The 16,794-nt window shown below is 48.0% G+C and overlaps 1 protein-coding gene across 5 annotated transcripts in view; it reads left to right on the top strand.

Annotated features, from left to right (window-relative positions):
• Positions 1 to 16,794, top strand: part of PAX5 (paired box 5) — a 188,668-nt gene that overhangs the window by 96,691 nt on the left and 75,183 nt on the right. For 4 of the 5 annotated variants that reach the window (XM_034664128.1, XM_011224566.3, XM_034664127.1 and 1 more), the window contains 2 exons: positions 4,623 to 4,679; positions 10,886 to 11,015. In XM_034664128.1, the coding sequence (XP_034520019.1) occupies positions 4,623 to 4,679; positions 10,886 to 11,015 (187 nt within the window). The remainder of the gene's footprint in view (positions 1 to 4,622; positions 4,680 to 10,885; positions 11,016 to 16,794) is intronic. The other variant, XM_011224567.3, reaches the window with a different exon arrangement.

Raw genomic sequence — 16,794 nt, 5'->3', positions numbered from 1 at the left:
GGAAGTAGTGAGTTCTCCATCACTGGTGGGGTTCAAGCCTCAGATAAAAGATCAGCCTTCATCATAACTCCTGAGCTCCTTTGGGCTCTGAGATTTGGGGCTCACTAAAATTCTTTAAGTGATCAGGGGGGAAAGAGGGAGCCTCCTGGTTAGTCATTGCTGGAAGTTTCTCTTGGACAGAAACTACAATATCTAATTTCAGTCACCTCCCCAGGGCTTCCCCTGCTATTCCACACCTGTAAGTGTGTCTGGGGCAGGCTGCAACAGAATAGGGGGTAATGAGTGAATTAAACTTTGTAAACCTCTTGATTTGATTCCACTGCAATCGATTGTGGCCCAAGCATGGGCACAAATCTGGAGACCCAGATGAATAGAGAGAATGTCTCATCCCTGCCTCTAGTACTTTCTGATAAATAAAAGCACCCTGAGCTCACTTACCCTCTCAGTGACCCTGGGCAGCACCTCTGGTGCTGTTGGCAGAGTCAGGCCATGGTACCTGTCCCAATTCATTTGGTTCCATGGGCATTTATGTCACATCTGTTCCAAGCTGGGCACTGGGCCAGGAGCTGCTGTCACAAAGATGGGGGAGACACAGCTCCATCCTCATGAAGTTCACACTCCAGTGGAGGGATGAGGACACTAAACAATTAGATGATGCAAAGTGGTAAATGTAGTGCTGGAGGTATGACTACTTAGATGTTCTAGGAACACAGAAGAGGGGAAATCTGGGAAGGCTTCCTGGAAGGAGAAGGTCATTCAAAATCCTTGGCAGTTCTTTGCCAGTCAATACTAACAGTACCACTGTAGTTTATGGAGTACTTTTGCAAGCATCATTTATAGCATCCCCTTACAGCAAACTTTTTTTTTTTTTTTTTTTTAAAGAGAGAGCACACATGCATGTGGGGAGGGGAGGGGCAGAGGGAGAGGGAGAGAGAGAATCCCAAGCAGGCTCCATGCCCAGCTTGGAGCCAACGCGGGCCTCAGTCCCACAACCCCGAGATCATGACCTGAGCCAAAATCAAGAGTCAGTCAAGAGTCAGATGTTTAATCAACTGAACCACCAGGTACCCCCAGCAACCATTTTTAAATTTTATTTATCTTTAAAGATTTATTTATTTATTTGAGAGATAGAGAGAGAGTGTGTGTGGAAGCAGGAGGAGGGGCAGAGGGAGAGGGAGACAAATAGACTCTCTGCTGAGCACAGAACCCCACACAGGGCTCGATCCCAGGACCGTGAGACCATGACCTGAGCAGAAATCGAGAGCCAGATGCCTAACCTACTGAGCCACCCAGGCGTCTCAGCAAACATTTTTTAAGTTTGATTCGTCTTTATTAGGTTTATTGGGGATGGAATGCTAAAACCTTGTTTTTTGTTTTTTACTCCTTTTTAAATTAAACTTTGGGCTTGAGATCATTGTGGATTCACATGCAGTTGTAAAAAATAATACAAAAGGATTCTCTATACCCTTTTCCAGTTTCTCCCAGTGACGATATGCCGCAAAGCTGTAGTACAATATCACACTGGGGGATTGGCGTTGGTAGACTTGGCACCCAGCACAGTTCCCTCACCACAGGATCCGTCCTGTTACCCTCTGTAGCATTTGCCAGTGTTTGTTTACACATCTGGCCCTGAGAACGAAAATATGAGAATAAAAAGGACTGCCCTCTAGGACTTGACATATATCAAGGGTCATATATCCCCATGTTACACATGAGAGAAGCAGCCGAGAATGTGAGGCGCCTGGCCTGGTTCCACACGGCACGACCTCGGCCTGTCAGATTCGAACCCTGTCTTTCTGGCCTCGGGGCTGGTAGGCTTCCTTAGCCACACTCCTCCCCTGACGGTGGCCAGGCGTTTGGATTCAGGGGCCTGGGTAGGATGGGCAACGCCTTCACTAACCCACAGAGTGGGGCCTAAGCCTGACCTCACCACATCAGCGAGAAACCCAGTGAGGACCACACCTGTGCAGAGCAGAGCCCCCCAGGGGAGGCCTCACAGCCAAAGGGGCCCTGACGGTTCTGGTCCACCTCCCTCATTTGACAGGTAGAGTCACTGAGGCCTGAGGGGTGGGGCCTGTCCCAGGTTGAATGGGAGTCCAGGGCAGTGTCAGGTCTCCAGGCTCCCTGCCAATTGATTTGATCCACTGTAATCAGGACAGAAGTATTCCTTTCCTTTCTTTTCTTTTTTAAGATTTTATTTGTTTGTTTGTTTGTTTATTTTTGGGGGGGGAGGGTTAGAGGGAGAGGGCGAGAGAGAATGTTAAGCAGGCTTCACACCCAATGCAGAGCCCGATGCAGGGCTCAGTCTCACAACCCTGAGATCGTGACCGGAGCTGAAATCAAGAGTTGGACGCTTAACCGACTGAGCTACCCAGGTGCCCGTAAAGATTTTATTTTTAAGTAATCTCTACACCCAACACGGGACTCGAACCCACAACCCTGAGGTCAAGAGTTGCATACTCCATCGACTGAGCCAGCCAGGTGCCCCACGACAGAACTGGTCTTGAACGTATGCTCTGCAGGTACAGTTTTCGTGTACCCAGGTTTAGAAAGTGTGGAACTTTTGTCTTCTTTGCTCGCAGCTTTGGGGCTCTCTCCCTAGCTGGAGGAGTAGAGTTCGGCCTGGGGCCTGGGCACTTTACTGAGGAGGATGTCCCACCGGAAGTGTGTAAGCTTCCCCTCCAGGCTGGTAGTGAAGTCTTCGAAAATCCTAACTCGGCTTCTGGGGTAATGGGCCAGGACTGAGCTTGGAGCTGGCACACCGGGGCTCCCTTCTCTGAGCCCCATCTTTCCAAGGACTTTGCCAACTGGACAGGGCTGGGCAGATGGGAGACCTTATGCTTCTTGTGTTTGGAACCTTGGCGTCCGTGAAGATGGAGGGATAACAGACTTCAAGACAGCAAATTCCTGGCTGGCCTCTTCCTCTGGGGTGCTCTCATTATTCCGCAGGTGTTTTTCTGGACAGTTGATGGGTGCAGCAAGTGGGATCGTGACTCAAATATGTGCTATTTGGGATTTTTGACCTTAATTATGGAGGATTTCAAAAGTAGACAAAATAGTCTAGTTAACCTGTAAGCATCCCGCCCCTAGATTCAACGATCCTTGACGCACGGCTCGTCCTGTTTCATAGATACCCCTACTGTCCCCACACGCTGCTTTATTTTTCAACAGCTTAATTGAATTTTAATTTTTATATCCTAAAATTCACTCATTTGAGGTATACAGGTCAGTGATTTTTAGTACTTTATGGAGCTGTGCCACCAACACCAACAACCCAGTTTTAGAACAGTTCCTTCCCTCCAAGAAGGTCCCTCATGTACATTTATAGTTAAAGCCCGTTCCCCGTCCAGCTCCAGCCACCCCTGCTCTGCTTTCTGTGTGATAAATTTGCCAGTTCTGGACACCCCACCTATATCTGGCATCTTCCTTTTCTTTTTATTTTTTAAAGATTTTTAAAATTTATTCATTTGAGAGAGAGAGAGAACACGAGCAGGAGGGCGGGTCAGAGGGAGAGGGAGAAGCAGGCTCCCTGCTGAACATAGAGCCTGATGCGGGACTTGATCCCCAGGACCCCGGGATCATGACCTGAGCTGAAGGCAGATGCTTGACCGACTGAGCCCCCCAGGCGCCCCATACCTGGCATCTTTGACTTACTGTGCTTTTAGGCTCACCTGTATCGCAGCACGCATTGGTGCTTTGTTCCTTTTTCCTGTAGAGTAGTATCCCATGGCATAGATAGACTACAGTCTGTTAACGGCAGCAAACTTCGTTAACTTTGTTTTGAAGCAGACTCCGGACATCGTATCACTTAATCTGTGAATGTTTTAGGATGACTCTTTAAGAGATGAGACCCTAACAAGCATAATCATGATACCATTATCACACCTAAAAAATTAGCCAATCGATAAGGTCCTCAAATATCTCAAATATACAATCTGTTTTTGCATTTATGATAGTTTCACAATATGTCAAAATATTTTTTTACAGTTGTATTTTATACAGTCTATTTATGGGAATCAGGGTCCACATTGCGACTGACTGATACGTCTCAAGTCTCCTCTAACCTATAGGATCCCCTCCATCTCTCTTTTCTTGCCTTGGAGCTCATCTGTTGAAGAGGAAATCCCTACTTTGTCATGTGGCTGGTTAGGTGAAGAGCCATCGGCGGCGGCAGGGAACTTGGAGATCACACGCAAGTCCTCAGATAGCTGGGGAAGCAGAGGCCAGGGAAGGGAGACAGCTGCCCTCAGGCCCCGGCTCCACCCCAGCTGCCTGAGGCATCCAGACCCCTCTGCCTCCTCAGGCTCAGTCATCAGGCCAGGCCCCGGGGACACAGCTCCCTGTCTCCGGCTCGTGTCCTCCGCTGGGTAGGTGTGTCCGTGGGCAGGTGTCTGGTCCCTCAGGATGGGAGTGGTTGGCCTGGCGCTGGCCCAGCTCCCAAGGGCCACCTAAGGCTGGGCAGCGAGCCTGGAGGAGCTCAGCAGGTGACAGGGAAGCCCTCTTGGGCGGAGGTGGCCATCCGAGGTAGCCAGCCCTGCAGCCTCATCCCCACGCCCCGCCCTCCTTCGTGCTGCCCTCCTTCTCACGTGTCTGTGTTTCTTTTCTCCTCCATGCTATGGCAGTGGTGCCCCGTGCTGATGAGACAATACTTGGTGCAGCCCCAGGCAGTCCTTTTCCAGGTAATTTCCTAGGGACCCAAATGATGCCCAGCACCCACTTTCCCAGGGCACGTGCCCCCTGGAGTCCCTTCTAGGATTCCTTACCCCTTGTGTGGCTTAGCTTCCAAAGTGCCATCCCTGTCCTTATCCTTCAGATCCTCACACACCCTGGCAGGCAGGCAGCAAGGAGTTTTACTTAAATCTCATTTTATTCATGAGGAAAATGAGACTCCAAGAGCTGGCCTGGCTTCCCTGATGTCACATAGGAGAGAGGAGGCAGAGCTGGGGTGAGAACCCCGTGTTATCGCTCCTGGTTCACTGTTCTTTCTACCACAGGGTCAAAGGTTATACACGAGACAGATAAAAATTAGCCGGATAAGTCCGTTCCCCCCCCCGCCGTACCTCAGTTTTTGCACGTCGGGGACGAGGACCTTGAGTATCTGTCTAGCTCAGACATTGGAGAGTTCAGGACTTTCCATCACCTGGAGCATGGTATCTCTGAGGAGGGTGTGCATACCTGCCGGTCTTGACCTTGAGGCCTTACAGGAATTTGTGGCAGTAGGCAAAGAGTTTTATCCCCGTTGGTTGCCCTGGAGTGGACAGTCTGTGAACTGCTGTCCTCAGTTCGTTTCTCTTTCTGGGTCATGGTCAAGGACGGCACCAGGGGGCCCTGATGGGAAGGGAGCAGAAGCCCCAGATGACATCCTAAGACAGAACCCCAAGAGCTCAGAGGTGTCAGAGGTTCAGAACACAGCTATTGCCTGTGGCTGACAGTGGCGGGAGCGGGGGGCCGTGTTTCCCAGCGTGTGGGTGCGCCGACACACTTACGCACGTGTGACCACCCGTGTTCCGTCAGTTCAGCCCTTGGCCCCCAAAATAACTGTGAGAAGTGGAAGTACATTGTCGCGGTTACCAGAGACGTAATTATGCCTTCTCTCTTCTCTTTCTCTCTCCTGACCTCCTTCCCATCTTTCTTTTTCTGTCTTTCTACCTCGTCCAGTCTCCACTTTCACAAAGGATCTGAGGTGTCTTGCAAAATAAACAATTACACGTATCTAAGTTAGTAAGTTAAGGCTGAATAAAAGTTCAGAAATGATGTGGTGAAAGAGGGAAGGTCCTAACGCCAGGTGCCCGCAATGCTGTGGTTGTGGTGGTTAAACACCGAATCTGACTCAGCTTCTTGCAGCCAAAGCCAAAAGGGGCAAACCGCGGTTTCCAGTGTTCCTCTTGCTCAACCACAGGCAGGTTAACTACTCATCAGGAGAAAAAAGCATCAGGGGTGCTGAACTGCGGGAGGGAATGACAAGGACTTTGACTATTCTAATGCGCAGTGTCTTCAGAGGTTAAAAAAAAGGAAGTTCTTAGTATGGCTCTTTTATTTCCTCTAACAAATGTTGAATGCCTGAGATTTTCTCACTTCCCCAGAGGCTTTAACTCATGGTGGCAAAGGACGTTGTTTTCTGGTCACCTGACTTGACAAGGGGCGAGGCGGGAGGGGGGCAGGGGTAGGTTAGCGTATCACTGGGGGTTCTTGTTCAAACCCGTGTCAGTTAATTTTTGAGTGTCGTGGCTAATGCCATGTTACTGGACTATATATTCATTCATTCACCAAGCACTTTGGGGGCTCTAGGAATGTTCCCTGTTCCGTGCTCTCAAGGCAACCTAGAGGGAGATAGACAAATGGCCATTGAACATAGTAGAAGTACGGTAATGGAGGTCTGTGGAAGTAGGGAAGCATAGACAAAGGGTCATGATTTCTTTGTAGAAGTGGAGGACCTGAGAATGGCTTCACCAAGGAGGTGACGTTGGAGCTGGGTCTTATGGACAGTGTAGGAGTTCTCTGTGACTGAGTGAGACGAGTCCTCCAGGCCAAGGTAGGACTGCCGGGAGTGGCTGAGGAGAAGCTGCCGGAGCAGGATTGCCCAGGAGATTGGAGAGAATCATCGGCAGCTCCAAGGGACAGGCAGCGGCGAGAACTTAGGGAATAATTACATCCCAAAACTAAATGATAGCATCCCCTGGCTCATGCAGGAGCAGAGCAACAGCTTGGGCCAAGCCCTGCCGGGTGGTGGTGATGGTAAGGGTACGGTAGCCAAGGGCAGCTGAGGGCCGGTTTCCGAGTCCCCTGTCCCCAGGGGCCCCACTCTTTAGGAAAGTTCAGTCTACCTTCTGGCAGCCAGTGGTGGTAGGGAGACTGGATTTTTGGACCTCCTCCTGCATGTGTGACACAACTTAAAGATTTTTGCCTTGGAAAGGTGGTCCGAACCTAACTGTCAAAGTGACTGGGCATCTTTGACAATGAATTGATCGACTAACACAAAATCAAATAGCTGAAAGACTCTTCCAACTGGACATCAAAGAAATTAAGAGGCAGAATGTCCCCATTGGCCACCCTCTTGCAATTTTCTTTTTTTTTTTTTTAAGATTTTATTTATTTATTCATTCGACAGAGAGAGAGACAGCCAGCGAGAGAGGGAACACAAGCAGGGGGAGTGGGAGAGGGAAGAAGCAGGCTCATAGCAGAAGAGCGATGTGGGGCTCGATCCCATAACGCTGGGATCACGCCCTGAGCCAAAGGCAGACGCTTAACCGCCGTGCCACCCAGGCGCCCCCCTCTTGCAATTTTCTTAAACCCAGGTTGATTCTGCTTTCTTGGGAGAAATAAAGGCTTCCCCTTGCAGACCCAGCTGCCCAGCCTGGAGTCTAGGAAGGGGATAGGTCTGGCAGCAACATAGCGAGGGGCACAGGGATGCTGACTCTTGTTTGAGATTGCTGCCTGGCCCGCCAAAGGGTCACTCTTTCATGTGTTTGTCCATGTGTTCCCTGTGCACGCCCTTCACAGTTGAATCCCAGCTTGGCTACCTTTCCGTCTTTGCCCCTTCCACTTTCACTTCCTCCAACAAGTGGCATGTGCCCTGTTTCCAGATCACTCCTGTCCTCTTACCTCTGTGCCATCCTGCAGCACTTATCAGCCTTGGGGGTTGAGGATCGCTCAGATCCAGGTTTAATACCACCTGCCCAAGAACCCTGTCCTGACCACTTCCCACTCCACGGTCAATGAATGGTTCTGCTCTCCTGCTCCTCTTGGATAAAGCTTCTGGGCCACATGTCTTTTCCCTCAGGGCTTGTGGATGAAGATCAGAGAGCATGTCTGGTCTTCACGTGCCATCTTGTGTACAAGAAAGGCTCAATAAACACTGAACATTCCTTATGCTCGGGCCTCCACAAGGGGACTCAGTAACACAGAGTGGAGGGAGCCCTATTCTCTACCCCAGAGTCCCATGAACTCCAGAAGACACCGTCTTGGAAGAGACCCTTACAGAATTGTTTTGACCTCCTTTTTCTTGCTCATGGCAATGCGCCGAAGGAGCTGTTCTAGTGAGCTGCACTTCCGAGTTCCTTTTTTTAGCAAATTAGGAGGCTAATGCCATGACCAGGTCCCATTCTGTGGGGGATGAAGTCTAGACAGTGACCTTTTCCCAACAGCTCCTTGCTACGTGGAATAAAAACTTTGCTGGTCCTGACCTGAAGCAGGAAAGATATTCTCGTCTTCAGCTAGTATACCTGTATCCACTTACATGTGAAACAGAGGTTTACAAAGCAGGACTTATTCGTGCTGTGTGTGAGGACCTTGGATATTTTCTGTTCCAGTCTATTCTAATTTCATTTTTTATTTAATTTCATTTTTAAAAATATTGGCACTAGCAAATTGATTTCACATTTCTGTTTACAGTCAGGACTCACAGTATGAAAATCATTAGAGTAATTATCAAGACTTTGGAGTCAGATGGTTCCAGGTTGGAATCCTGGCTGTGGCACCTAGAAGCTGTGTGACTTTAGGCAAGCTACTTCCCTTCTATCATACATTCATCGTCTGTAAAATGGGGATAACATTGAACCTATTTCATGGAGTTACTGTGAGGAGTAAATGGAACATTCAGGTAAAGCTCCTGACTCAGAGCAAGGGATCAATAAATGTGAGCTTTTGACATGGGTGTGAAGATTGTGGTTCTCATTGCCCTGGCATGATCACTTGGTGGGGCCGGCAGAGCAAAGTCGGGTCTCCTGCCTCCTAAGGAATAGTAGCCGGGAAGGACTTCCTGGAGGAGAAGGCATTGGATCAGGGTGGCAGGATGACTGGGACCCACTCCTGTCCTCACAGTGACCAAGAACCCTGTGTGAGCATCCAAGGACCACTCGTTTCCTTCTGAAGGGCAGGCTTGTTCCCAAGGATTTTTTGGCTGGACCCAGAGCCGGCCACGTTAGATGCCTTTGCCTTTCCCATTTAGGTCTCCAATCCACCTGGAATTGATTTTTGTGTCTGGTGTAAAGTAAAGATCCAATTTCTTTTTTCCCCCCTTGTTTCTGAATGGATAACTGGTTACCCCGGCACTGTTGATTAGAGTCCATCCTTCCCCGCTGATTTGTACATCCCCTCTCTCATATATCAACGTCCCATATATGCACAGATGTTTCTGGACTTGCTTCTGTTTCATTGATCTATTTATCTGTCCCTGTGCCAATCCCACACTGTCTAATTACTACAGCTTTACAGTGATTCCTGATGTCAGGGAGGCGTGTCCCTATCTTGTCCTTCTCCCTTAGAAGCCTGTGCTCTTCTCTGCATGTTTCAGAATCAGCCTCTGCTGGAGATGATTGAGAGCCCCAGGAGCTCTGGACAAAGCTGTCCTCAGTGAGGCTCGTGGCAGGGCGCCTGGGCCTGCAGTACCTCGCGGACTCACGGCTGCCAACCACCCCAGTTCGAGCTGCCCAAGAATTCTTTCTCATTCATATGCCAAGAGAAGCACCAGGAATGTGCCTGAGTCCGACTCCTGTCCGCATGCCACTGGCCCGGGAGCTCCCCTGGTTACGTGCCATGTGGCTCAGTCCTCAGCATCCTACCCAAGGTGCCCTGAGCCTCCTTTCAGAAGACTGCTCGCTTCCCTGTCCCTCTCTGCCCAGAACATAGGCCTGGACAGACAGGGATGTGCCCTCCATTGGCAATGCCAGGGTCCTGGAGGGAACTGCTCATGCCAGAATTTGGCATGCACACCCAAAGTCTTTGGCTTAGGTGTTTGCAAATATTTTTTTTTAAGATTTTATTTATTCATTTGATAGAGACAGCCAGCGAGAGAGGGAACACAAGCATGGAGAGTGGGACAGGAAGAGGCAGGCTCCCAGCGGAGGAGCCCGATGTGGGGCTCGATCCCAGAACACCGGGATCAAGCCCTGAGCCGAAGGCAAACGCTTAACGACTGCGCTACCCAGGCACCCCGCAAATATTTTCTTTACCTGAAAATCAGCCAGGGGGTTGGGTGGAAGGAAGAGACCTGGCATTCATGCTTCTCATTTCATCTGTCCCTGAATGTGAAGACCCAGGTTGGTGTTTTCTGGAGACCACTCTGACAGTGGCTCGGATGCCAAGGAAATGACTTGTCACAAGCTTTGATTCCATGAAATGGCTTAAAGAAAGGAGCACGACCATGGGCCAGGTGCCCAGGGTTGGCGTGGACATGCTCAGTCCGAGGTGTGCGCCTGCAGTTCTCAGCTGACAGGTGCTTACACGCTGCCAGGACTCAAAAACCCTTGCCCAACTGTGGTTCGTTTGGTTATACTGTATTGGATTTTGAGTGAGAGTTTTTGGGGGACTACTCCCTGCACTGGGATTCTGCCCTGTTGGCCGTGGACAAAGCCCTCTTCGCCTTGGGCCTCAGTTTACTCATCTATGAATTGAGAGTCTGGCACGATGATGTCTCGGACTCCTCTTAACCTTGTTTCTGTGATTCTGCCTCTGTGGTTTAAGAGCTTTGAAATCGGACACTTTTCTCTCCATCCTCTTGGCAACAAGCCTCTTATTTCTGTCTTGCCTTTGGTTCCTGATCTCTCCCTCTGTGCATGGAAGAGGCCATCTGTGGCTGCCGCGGCTGGGTGGATGGAACCCGCGGGCCACAGGAAGCTGGGGCGGGATTCTTATGCAGCTGCGCCAAGTCCTGCCCACCTCCTCACCCGGTGAGAATGGCCCAGTTTGGATACTGGTCTTGTTCTATTGAGCCAAACCTGCCTTCTCAACATCGGGGGCGGGGTGGTTTGTAAGCCTCCTGTGGGCCCTGGCGCTGGCATGGGCTAGCCCAGCGAGGTGGCCAAACCCCAGAATGTGGTGCTGGCATTTGGCTGGGGTTCTTCGGAGTCTTGATACTGAGCTGTCTCTGTTTTGTTTCCTCTTTCAGACCACTGAGTATTCAGCGATGGCCTCGCTGGCTGGAGGGCTGGATGACATGAAGGCCAACCTGAGCAGTCCCACCCCCGCCGACATCGGGAGCAGCGTGCCCGGACCGCAGTCCTACCCCATTGTGACAGGTGAGGGCACCTAGGGTGGAAGAGAGAGAGAGAAAGAGAGAGAGAGAAAGAGACTGAGATTGCCTGCGTGGTGGGAAGGGTGGCTTGGTGCTTTTGGACTCAATGGGCCATTTTTTGTTTTAATAAGGTTATGAGGTCCTGGAATTGGGCAGGCAGGAGACTACTGGGGCTGGGGGCTGTGGTTGTGATGAGACGTAGCTCTCTATTGCTCTGCTAAAGCCAGAGGAGAGCAAATGCCAAATGGACTGTGGGCTGGGTCACATGGCGGGGAGGCCCATGACAGAGGGGCCTCGGTGATTTTGGGATCTCTTGTGGGTAGGCCCTGGTGTTCAGTCCCTCTCATGAAGGGCAACCCTGGCTGGTGAGACTTGAGAAACAGCAGACTTCTGGCAAACTGTCATTGGCATTTCAGATTTCCAGGCAGAGGCTGAGTCAAGAAAGGCAAGAGGTTTAGGCTGGAAGTTTCTTGGTGGATGCAAAGTAGTTGCCTTTCTGAAAGGCCCAGCGCCAGCCTCTTTAGCTATCAGCGTAGAGTTTGGACCCTGGAGTCACACTGCTGGATTTGAACTTGCCATTGACTGGCTCTGTAATCTTGGGTAAATTATATAAGAATTCTGGGCTGTGTTTTAAAAAAAAAAATCCCCCAAATGGGAATAGTGTTAGCACCCGACCCATAGTGTTGCGAGGATTAATACATATAATACATATGTGTTATACGTGCATTAGTGCATATAAGATGCTTAGACTCTTGCTTAGCACAGAGCAAGCACCCAGTCCATGTTGCTGTCATTATTCCTCTCAGAGCCTTCTTGTGGTGGCCGGGCACCATTGTTGGGCTTGGTGCCGCAGATGGGGCTGGACTAGAAGGGCTGGGTTAGGCAGATACCTCTTCCCGCTCCAGCAGCAGTGGGATAATATGGGAGGACAGACTCTGGAAGTTTGTCCAAGCTGGCAGGCAGGAAGGAGTCTCAGATACCAGACAGACAGGTAGTGGGAGGCTTGGGGGTGACGCTTGGGCGAGAGCCTAGGGGTCCAGCCAAGGGTAGCAGGATGTCCCTGTAGGCTGATAGGCAGGACAGGGTAAGAAGTAACAGAGACAGGGGTTCTTAGAAGTACAGGTGGTCTATGGTTGTGTCAGGAAGACTGGGAACTGGGCTTGGGTTAGAACTTTGGGGGAGGAGGCTGGATGTCACATAGGCTCCAAGACAGCGAGAACCCAGCTCTGAGACCTGTGCTGATAGATTGGCCCTGGGGATCATGGGGCTTAGACAGAAGCAGCGGAGGCCCTGTTTGCAAATCCTGACAAGAGCCTGGAGGCAGCTGAGGCCGTGCAGGTGGGGAGGTGTCAGCATTGGGGCAGGATGGAGGCTGCGGAGCCTCAGTTAGAGCGAGGCTTTACTGACAGCACAGACATCCCATGAAGTCGTCTCCCCCAGCAGGCTGCGGTTGGCCCAGGCGGGTCTGGGCATGGATTGGGTTTTCAGGTAAACCTTTGACCAAAGACTTGTTTGTACTCCAGAGTGAAATCAGAATTATGCTTGATCTTTAATTTTTTTTTTTTAGTTTTGGAGATAATTCTAGCCTCTGACCCATTATTACTCTTCGTGTTGTTTTTTACTTTCATCTTCCCTAAAAACACATTAAATTACATGCTGTAGAATGTTAAAAGCACTCAGGTGGTGGACGGTTACCTTGGAAGAAATATTTTCTGCCTTGTTCTGGGAAAAATAGAGAAAATGGGCTCTTTTGCATGCCCTTCCACAGAGGTGTGTTTTCCTGGGTGTTCATTGCTGAAGGGGTATTTCTGTGGAGGACCACGTAGGGCTATGAGAGCAAGATATGAGGTGGCACATGAAAGCTGTTGGGGAAAACCAGTATTACATTACATGAAGAACTCTTACTATATTTAGGACTACTCTGTGATCGTGTGCAATTCTGAACTATTTCATTTTATTACAAAATTTTTAAATTCAGGGGCACCTGGGTGGCTCAGTCAGTGGAGCATCTGAGTCTTGGTTTCAGCTCAGGTCAAGATCTTGGGGTCGTGAGATCGAGCCCCAAGCTAGGCTCCATGCTTAGCAGGGAATCTGCTGGAGATTCTCTCTCCCCTTCCCTCTGCAACCCCCCCCCGCCCCCTGTTCTCACGCACGCTCTGTCTAAAAATTAATAAATAAATGTTGTTTAAAAAAATTCAATCTATTCTTTAAAAGTTCACCCATGTCTTGATTTTGCATAACCATATGCTCGATTTTGAACTATTAGAAGTATTCTAATTATAAATACAATCATTAGCTTTCTTGTGAGTAAACAAATAACAGCTAGCTGGAAAAATAATGAAGAAAAGAGTCCTTTAACAATAGCACCAAAAAAACCCCAAATGCTAAGGAATAAACCTCACTTTAAACTCCACTAAGGACATAAAAGAATAAATGGAGAGATATAATTTGTTCTTGAGCAGGAAAACTCAGTATCATAAAGATGTCAGTCTCCCCTAAGTAATCTACTCATTCAAAGCAATCCAAATCAAACTAGCAGCAGAGTTTGGTTTTTTTGGTGGGGGGGGGAATGTCAAAATGATATGAAATACTGGAAGAATAAGCACTCAAGGATAGCTAAAAAATTCTGAAATAGAGAAATGAGCAAGTTGTAGCTTATTTAAAAATATTATAATAAAACAGCAGCAATTAGGGGCGCCTGGGTGGCACAGTTGTTAAGCGTCTGCCTTCGGCTTAGGGCGTGATCCCAGCGTTCTGGGATCGAGCCCCACATCAGGCTCCTCCACTAGGAGCCTGCTTCTTCCTCTCCCACTCCACCTGCTTGTGTTCTTTCTCACTGGCTCTCTGTCTCTGTCAAATAAATAAATAAAATCTTTTTTAAAAAATCAGCAATTAAAACTATTTTTTGTGGTTTTTTTTTACAGTTTGTTTATTTATTTATTATCTATCTATTTATTTATTTATTTAAGTAATCTCTATACCCAATGTGGGCTCAAAACCACAACCCAGAGATCAAGAGTCATTCACTCCCCAGACTGAGCTAGCCAGGCGTCCCTAAAACTGTTTGTAACTGAAACTAAAGTAAACAGACAAATATAACAACAGAGAGAGTCCTTAAATGGATCCAAATATATGTGGGTATTTATAAATGCAGCATTTCAAATCGGTAAAGATAGATCATTCTGTTAATGGTGTTGGGACAACTGGGCTTGTTGGATACATACCTCACTCTTTATATCAAAATAAATTCCAGGTTGATCTAAACTTCCAGTGTGAAAAACAAAGCCAATAATAAACTAGAAAAAAATGAGGGATACTTTTTATAACCTTAGAGTGGGGAAGGCCTTTTAAAATCTGTTCCAAATATAAAAGACAAAGAAAAAAATAATATAAATGACAGTTAAAAATGTAAGTCTTTTGTCTGTATGTAAAAACATCCAAAAGACAAATAATAAAACTTGGGTGGGGGAATACAAAACATAGGTGACAAAAATCTGATTTCCTTAATATATAAAGAGCTTTAAAAAATGAATAAGGAAAAATCAGTAGGAAAAACAGGTCAAGAATATGGGAGGTGATTCATTGGAAAAAATGCAGATGTCCAAAAGCATATGTAAGATATGCACCTGCCTCATGATTTTAAAACTGCAAATTAAAACAATCATGAGACACTTTGAAAAACCAATTAGCCTATCAAAGATTGAAATGTTTCTTGAGAGCTAGTGTTGGAGAAGGTATGAGAAACAACTATTTTCATACACTGTTACAAATCAGTATAACCTGTTTTGGAAGGAAATTTGGCAATATCTATGAAAAATTTAAATGCACACACCCACCCTCTAACTCAGAACTTTCATATGCAGATCACAGATAGCACCAAAAAACCCCCAATTCACGTAGATGCACAGTGATACCTATATCTGTATAATAATCATAGAATTATTTATAATGGCAAATAAATGGAACAATGCAGTGTCTGTCGATAGGAGCTGGGTGGTCATAGCACAAAATACTATGGAACTGATTAAACCAATTAAAAAGAATTAAGTAGGGTTGTCTGTGCCGAAATGAATAAATGTCCAAGATATATGTTTAAGTAAATAAACAATTTGTAAAATATTGTGTGAAGTATGATCCCATTGGTGTGAAAAAAATATAAAGGACATACACACAGAAGCACGGGCGCACACAGGCAGGTAGGAGCCCTGTATAATGAGGATTCAGTGGAAGATTCCCCAGTCCTTCCCCTGTTTTATGGGGCATTGTGATGTTGGGGTTCTCTGACCAGTCCCAGCCAGCATCCCCTTGGGATAGCAAATATTAACAATGCCCCTTTACTCTCCTTAAGTTCATAAAAACTGTCTTCCCATCTGATTTCAAATAAAATCAAAATAATGTCTTAATTATGAGATATAGGACGAATAAAAGCGAAGTGGTTTATAATTAAATACTATGTACTTTGGGGGTGCCTGGGTGGCCCAGTCGGTTAAGTGTCTGTGTTCAACTCAGGTCATGATCCCAGGGTCCTGGGATTGAGCCTCCCTACCCCTACCCCCCGGGGTGGGCTCCTTGCTCAGCAGGGAGTCTGCTTCTTCCTCTCCCTCTGTCCCCTGGCTGGGGCTTTCTCTCTCTCTCTCACTCTATCTCAAATAAATAAAATCTTAAAAAAAAATACTATGTACTTTGATAAGTAAATACTCGGCCTGATTAAACTGCAAGACATAATGAAGTGGTTCGGGGCCTGCCCCATGCACAGAATCAGTGTGAATGCCACAGCCCCGAACAGGCTAGGGACTCGTACTTACACCGTGAGTGTGATTTTATGAATAGGTGAGGAACTGCTGGCAAAGTTCCAAGTAAAATAAGGTACGAGCTTTGCTCGGTTTACACAGTCATTGCATTCCTAGAAAATTCAGTGTATATTAAGACCATGGAAATTGCAAGTTCACATTTATATGTAAATGAAGTTCAGAGTTAGATTCAAATAATTATAAACAGATTTTTCACCTGTCCTATTGGACAGGACATGACAGTCGTGCAAGATGAAAGGAAACTTCACGGTGGGGACTCTTCCACCACAAGGCAGTGATGCCTCTCCATCTTCGAAAAGCCCCCACAAATTTTCCAAACACCCTTTAGGGGGCAGTTGCTGACCCCACTGAGAAGTATTAGAACACCTTGAAGGAATGCCCCCAAGAGCTGTTAGGATGGGCCTCCATGTGACCACGGGGCAGTGATTGAATGCCACTTGTGTTTGTGGATGTGTTGACAACAGTTCTGAACTCTTCAGGGAGACCTTGAGTCTTCCAGGCCTCACGCCTTACCTTCTCCGCTCCCCACAGAGCCCAGAGCATTGTTGGTGGTCAGCTGGACCGTGAGCCAGCCCAGGGCTCTAGCTGGAGTCCAGGAGAGGGGTTGATGGGGGGAGGTGGGGGAGGTGGCCTCCATCCTGCTCCATCTCGGCCCTAACATCCCATGCTGTGCAGGGAAGATCTCATTAGAGAATGAGTTGATTTCTCTCCATCGTTTATATGCCACATTAAATATTAAGTTAAACACCTGCTCTACCAGCCAGGGCCGCGGTTTGGAAACTGCTCACCATTTGCAAACCAGTGACATGGCCAGCTCATTTCTGCATCATCAGCACTTTGGGACCGTCCTGATTGGGACTAATTATCTGCAGGTGTGTTCTTGGGCCACAGGCCTGCTGATGGGGCAGCGACTGTGCCTACCTGCCAGGGAGGACAGCGGGTGGGCTGCCAGGCTCCCTGCTTCTGCTCACC

Source organism: Ailuropoda melanoleuca, chromosome 7 (genome assembly GCF_002007445.2).
Source record: "Ailuropoda melanoleuca isolate Jingjing chromosome 7, ASM200744v2, whole genome shotgun sequence".
Classification (NCBI taxonomy): domain Eukaryota; kingdom Metazoa; phylum Chordata; class Mammalia; order Carnivora; family Ursidae; genus Ailuropoda; species Ailuropoda melanoleuca.
Note: the sequence above shows the minus strand (reverse complement) of the source record. Positions and strands in the feature narration are given on the sequence as shown.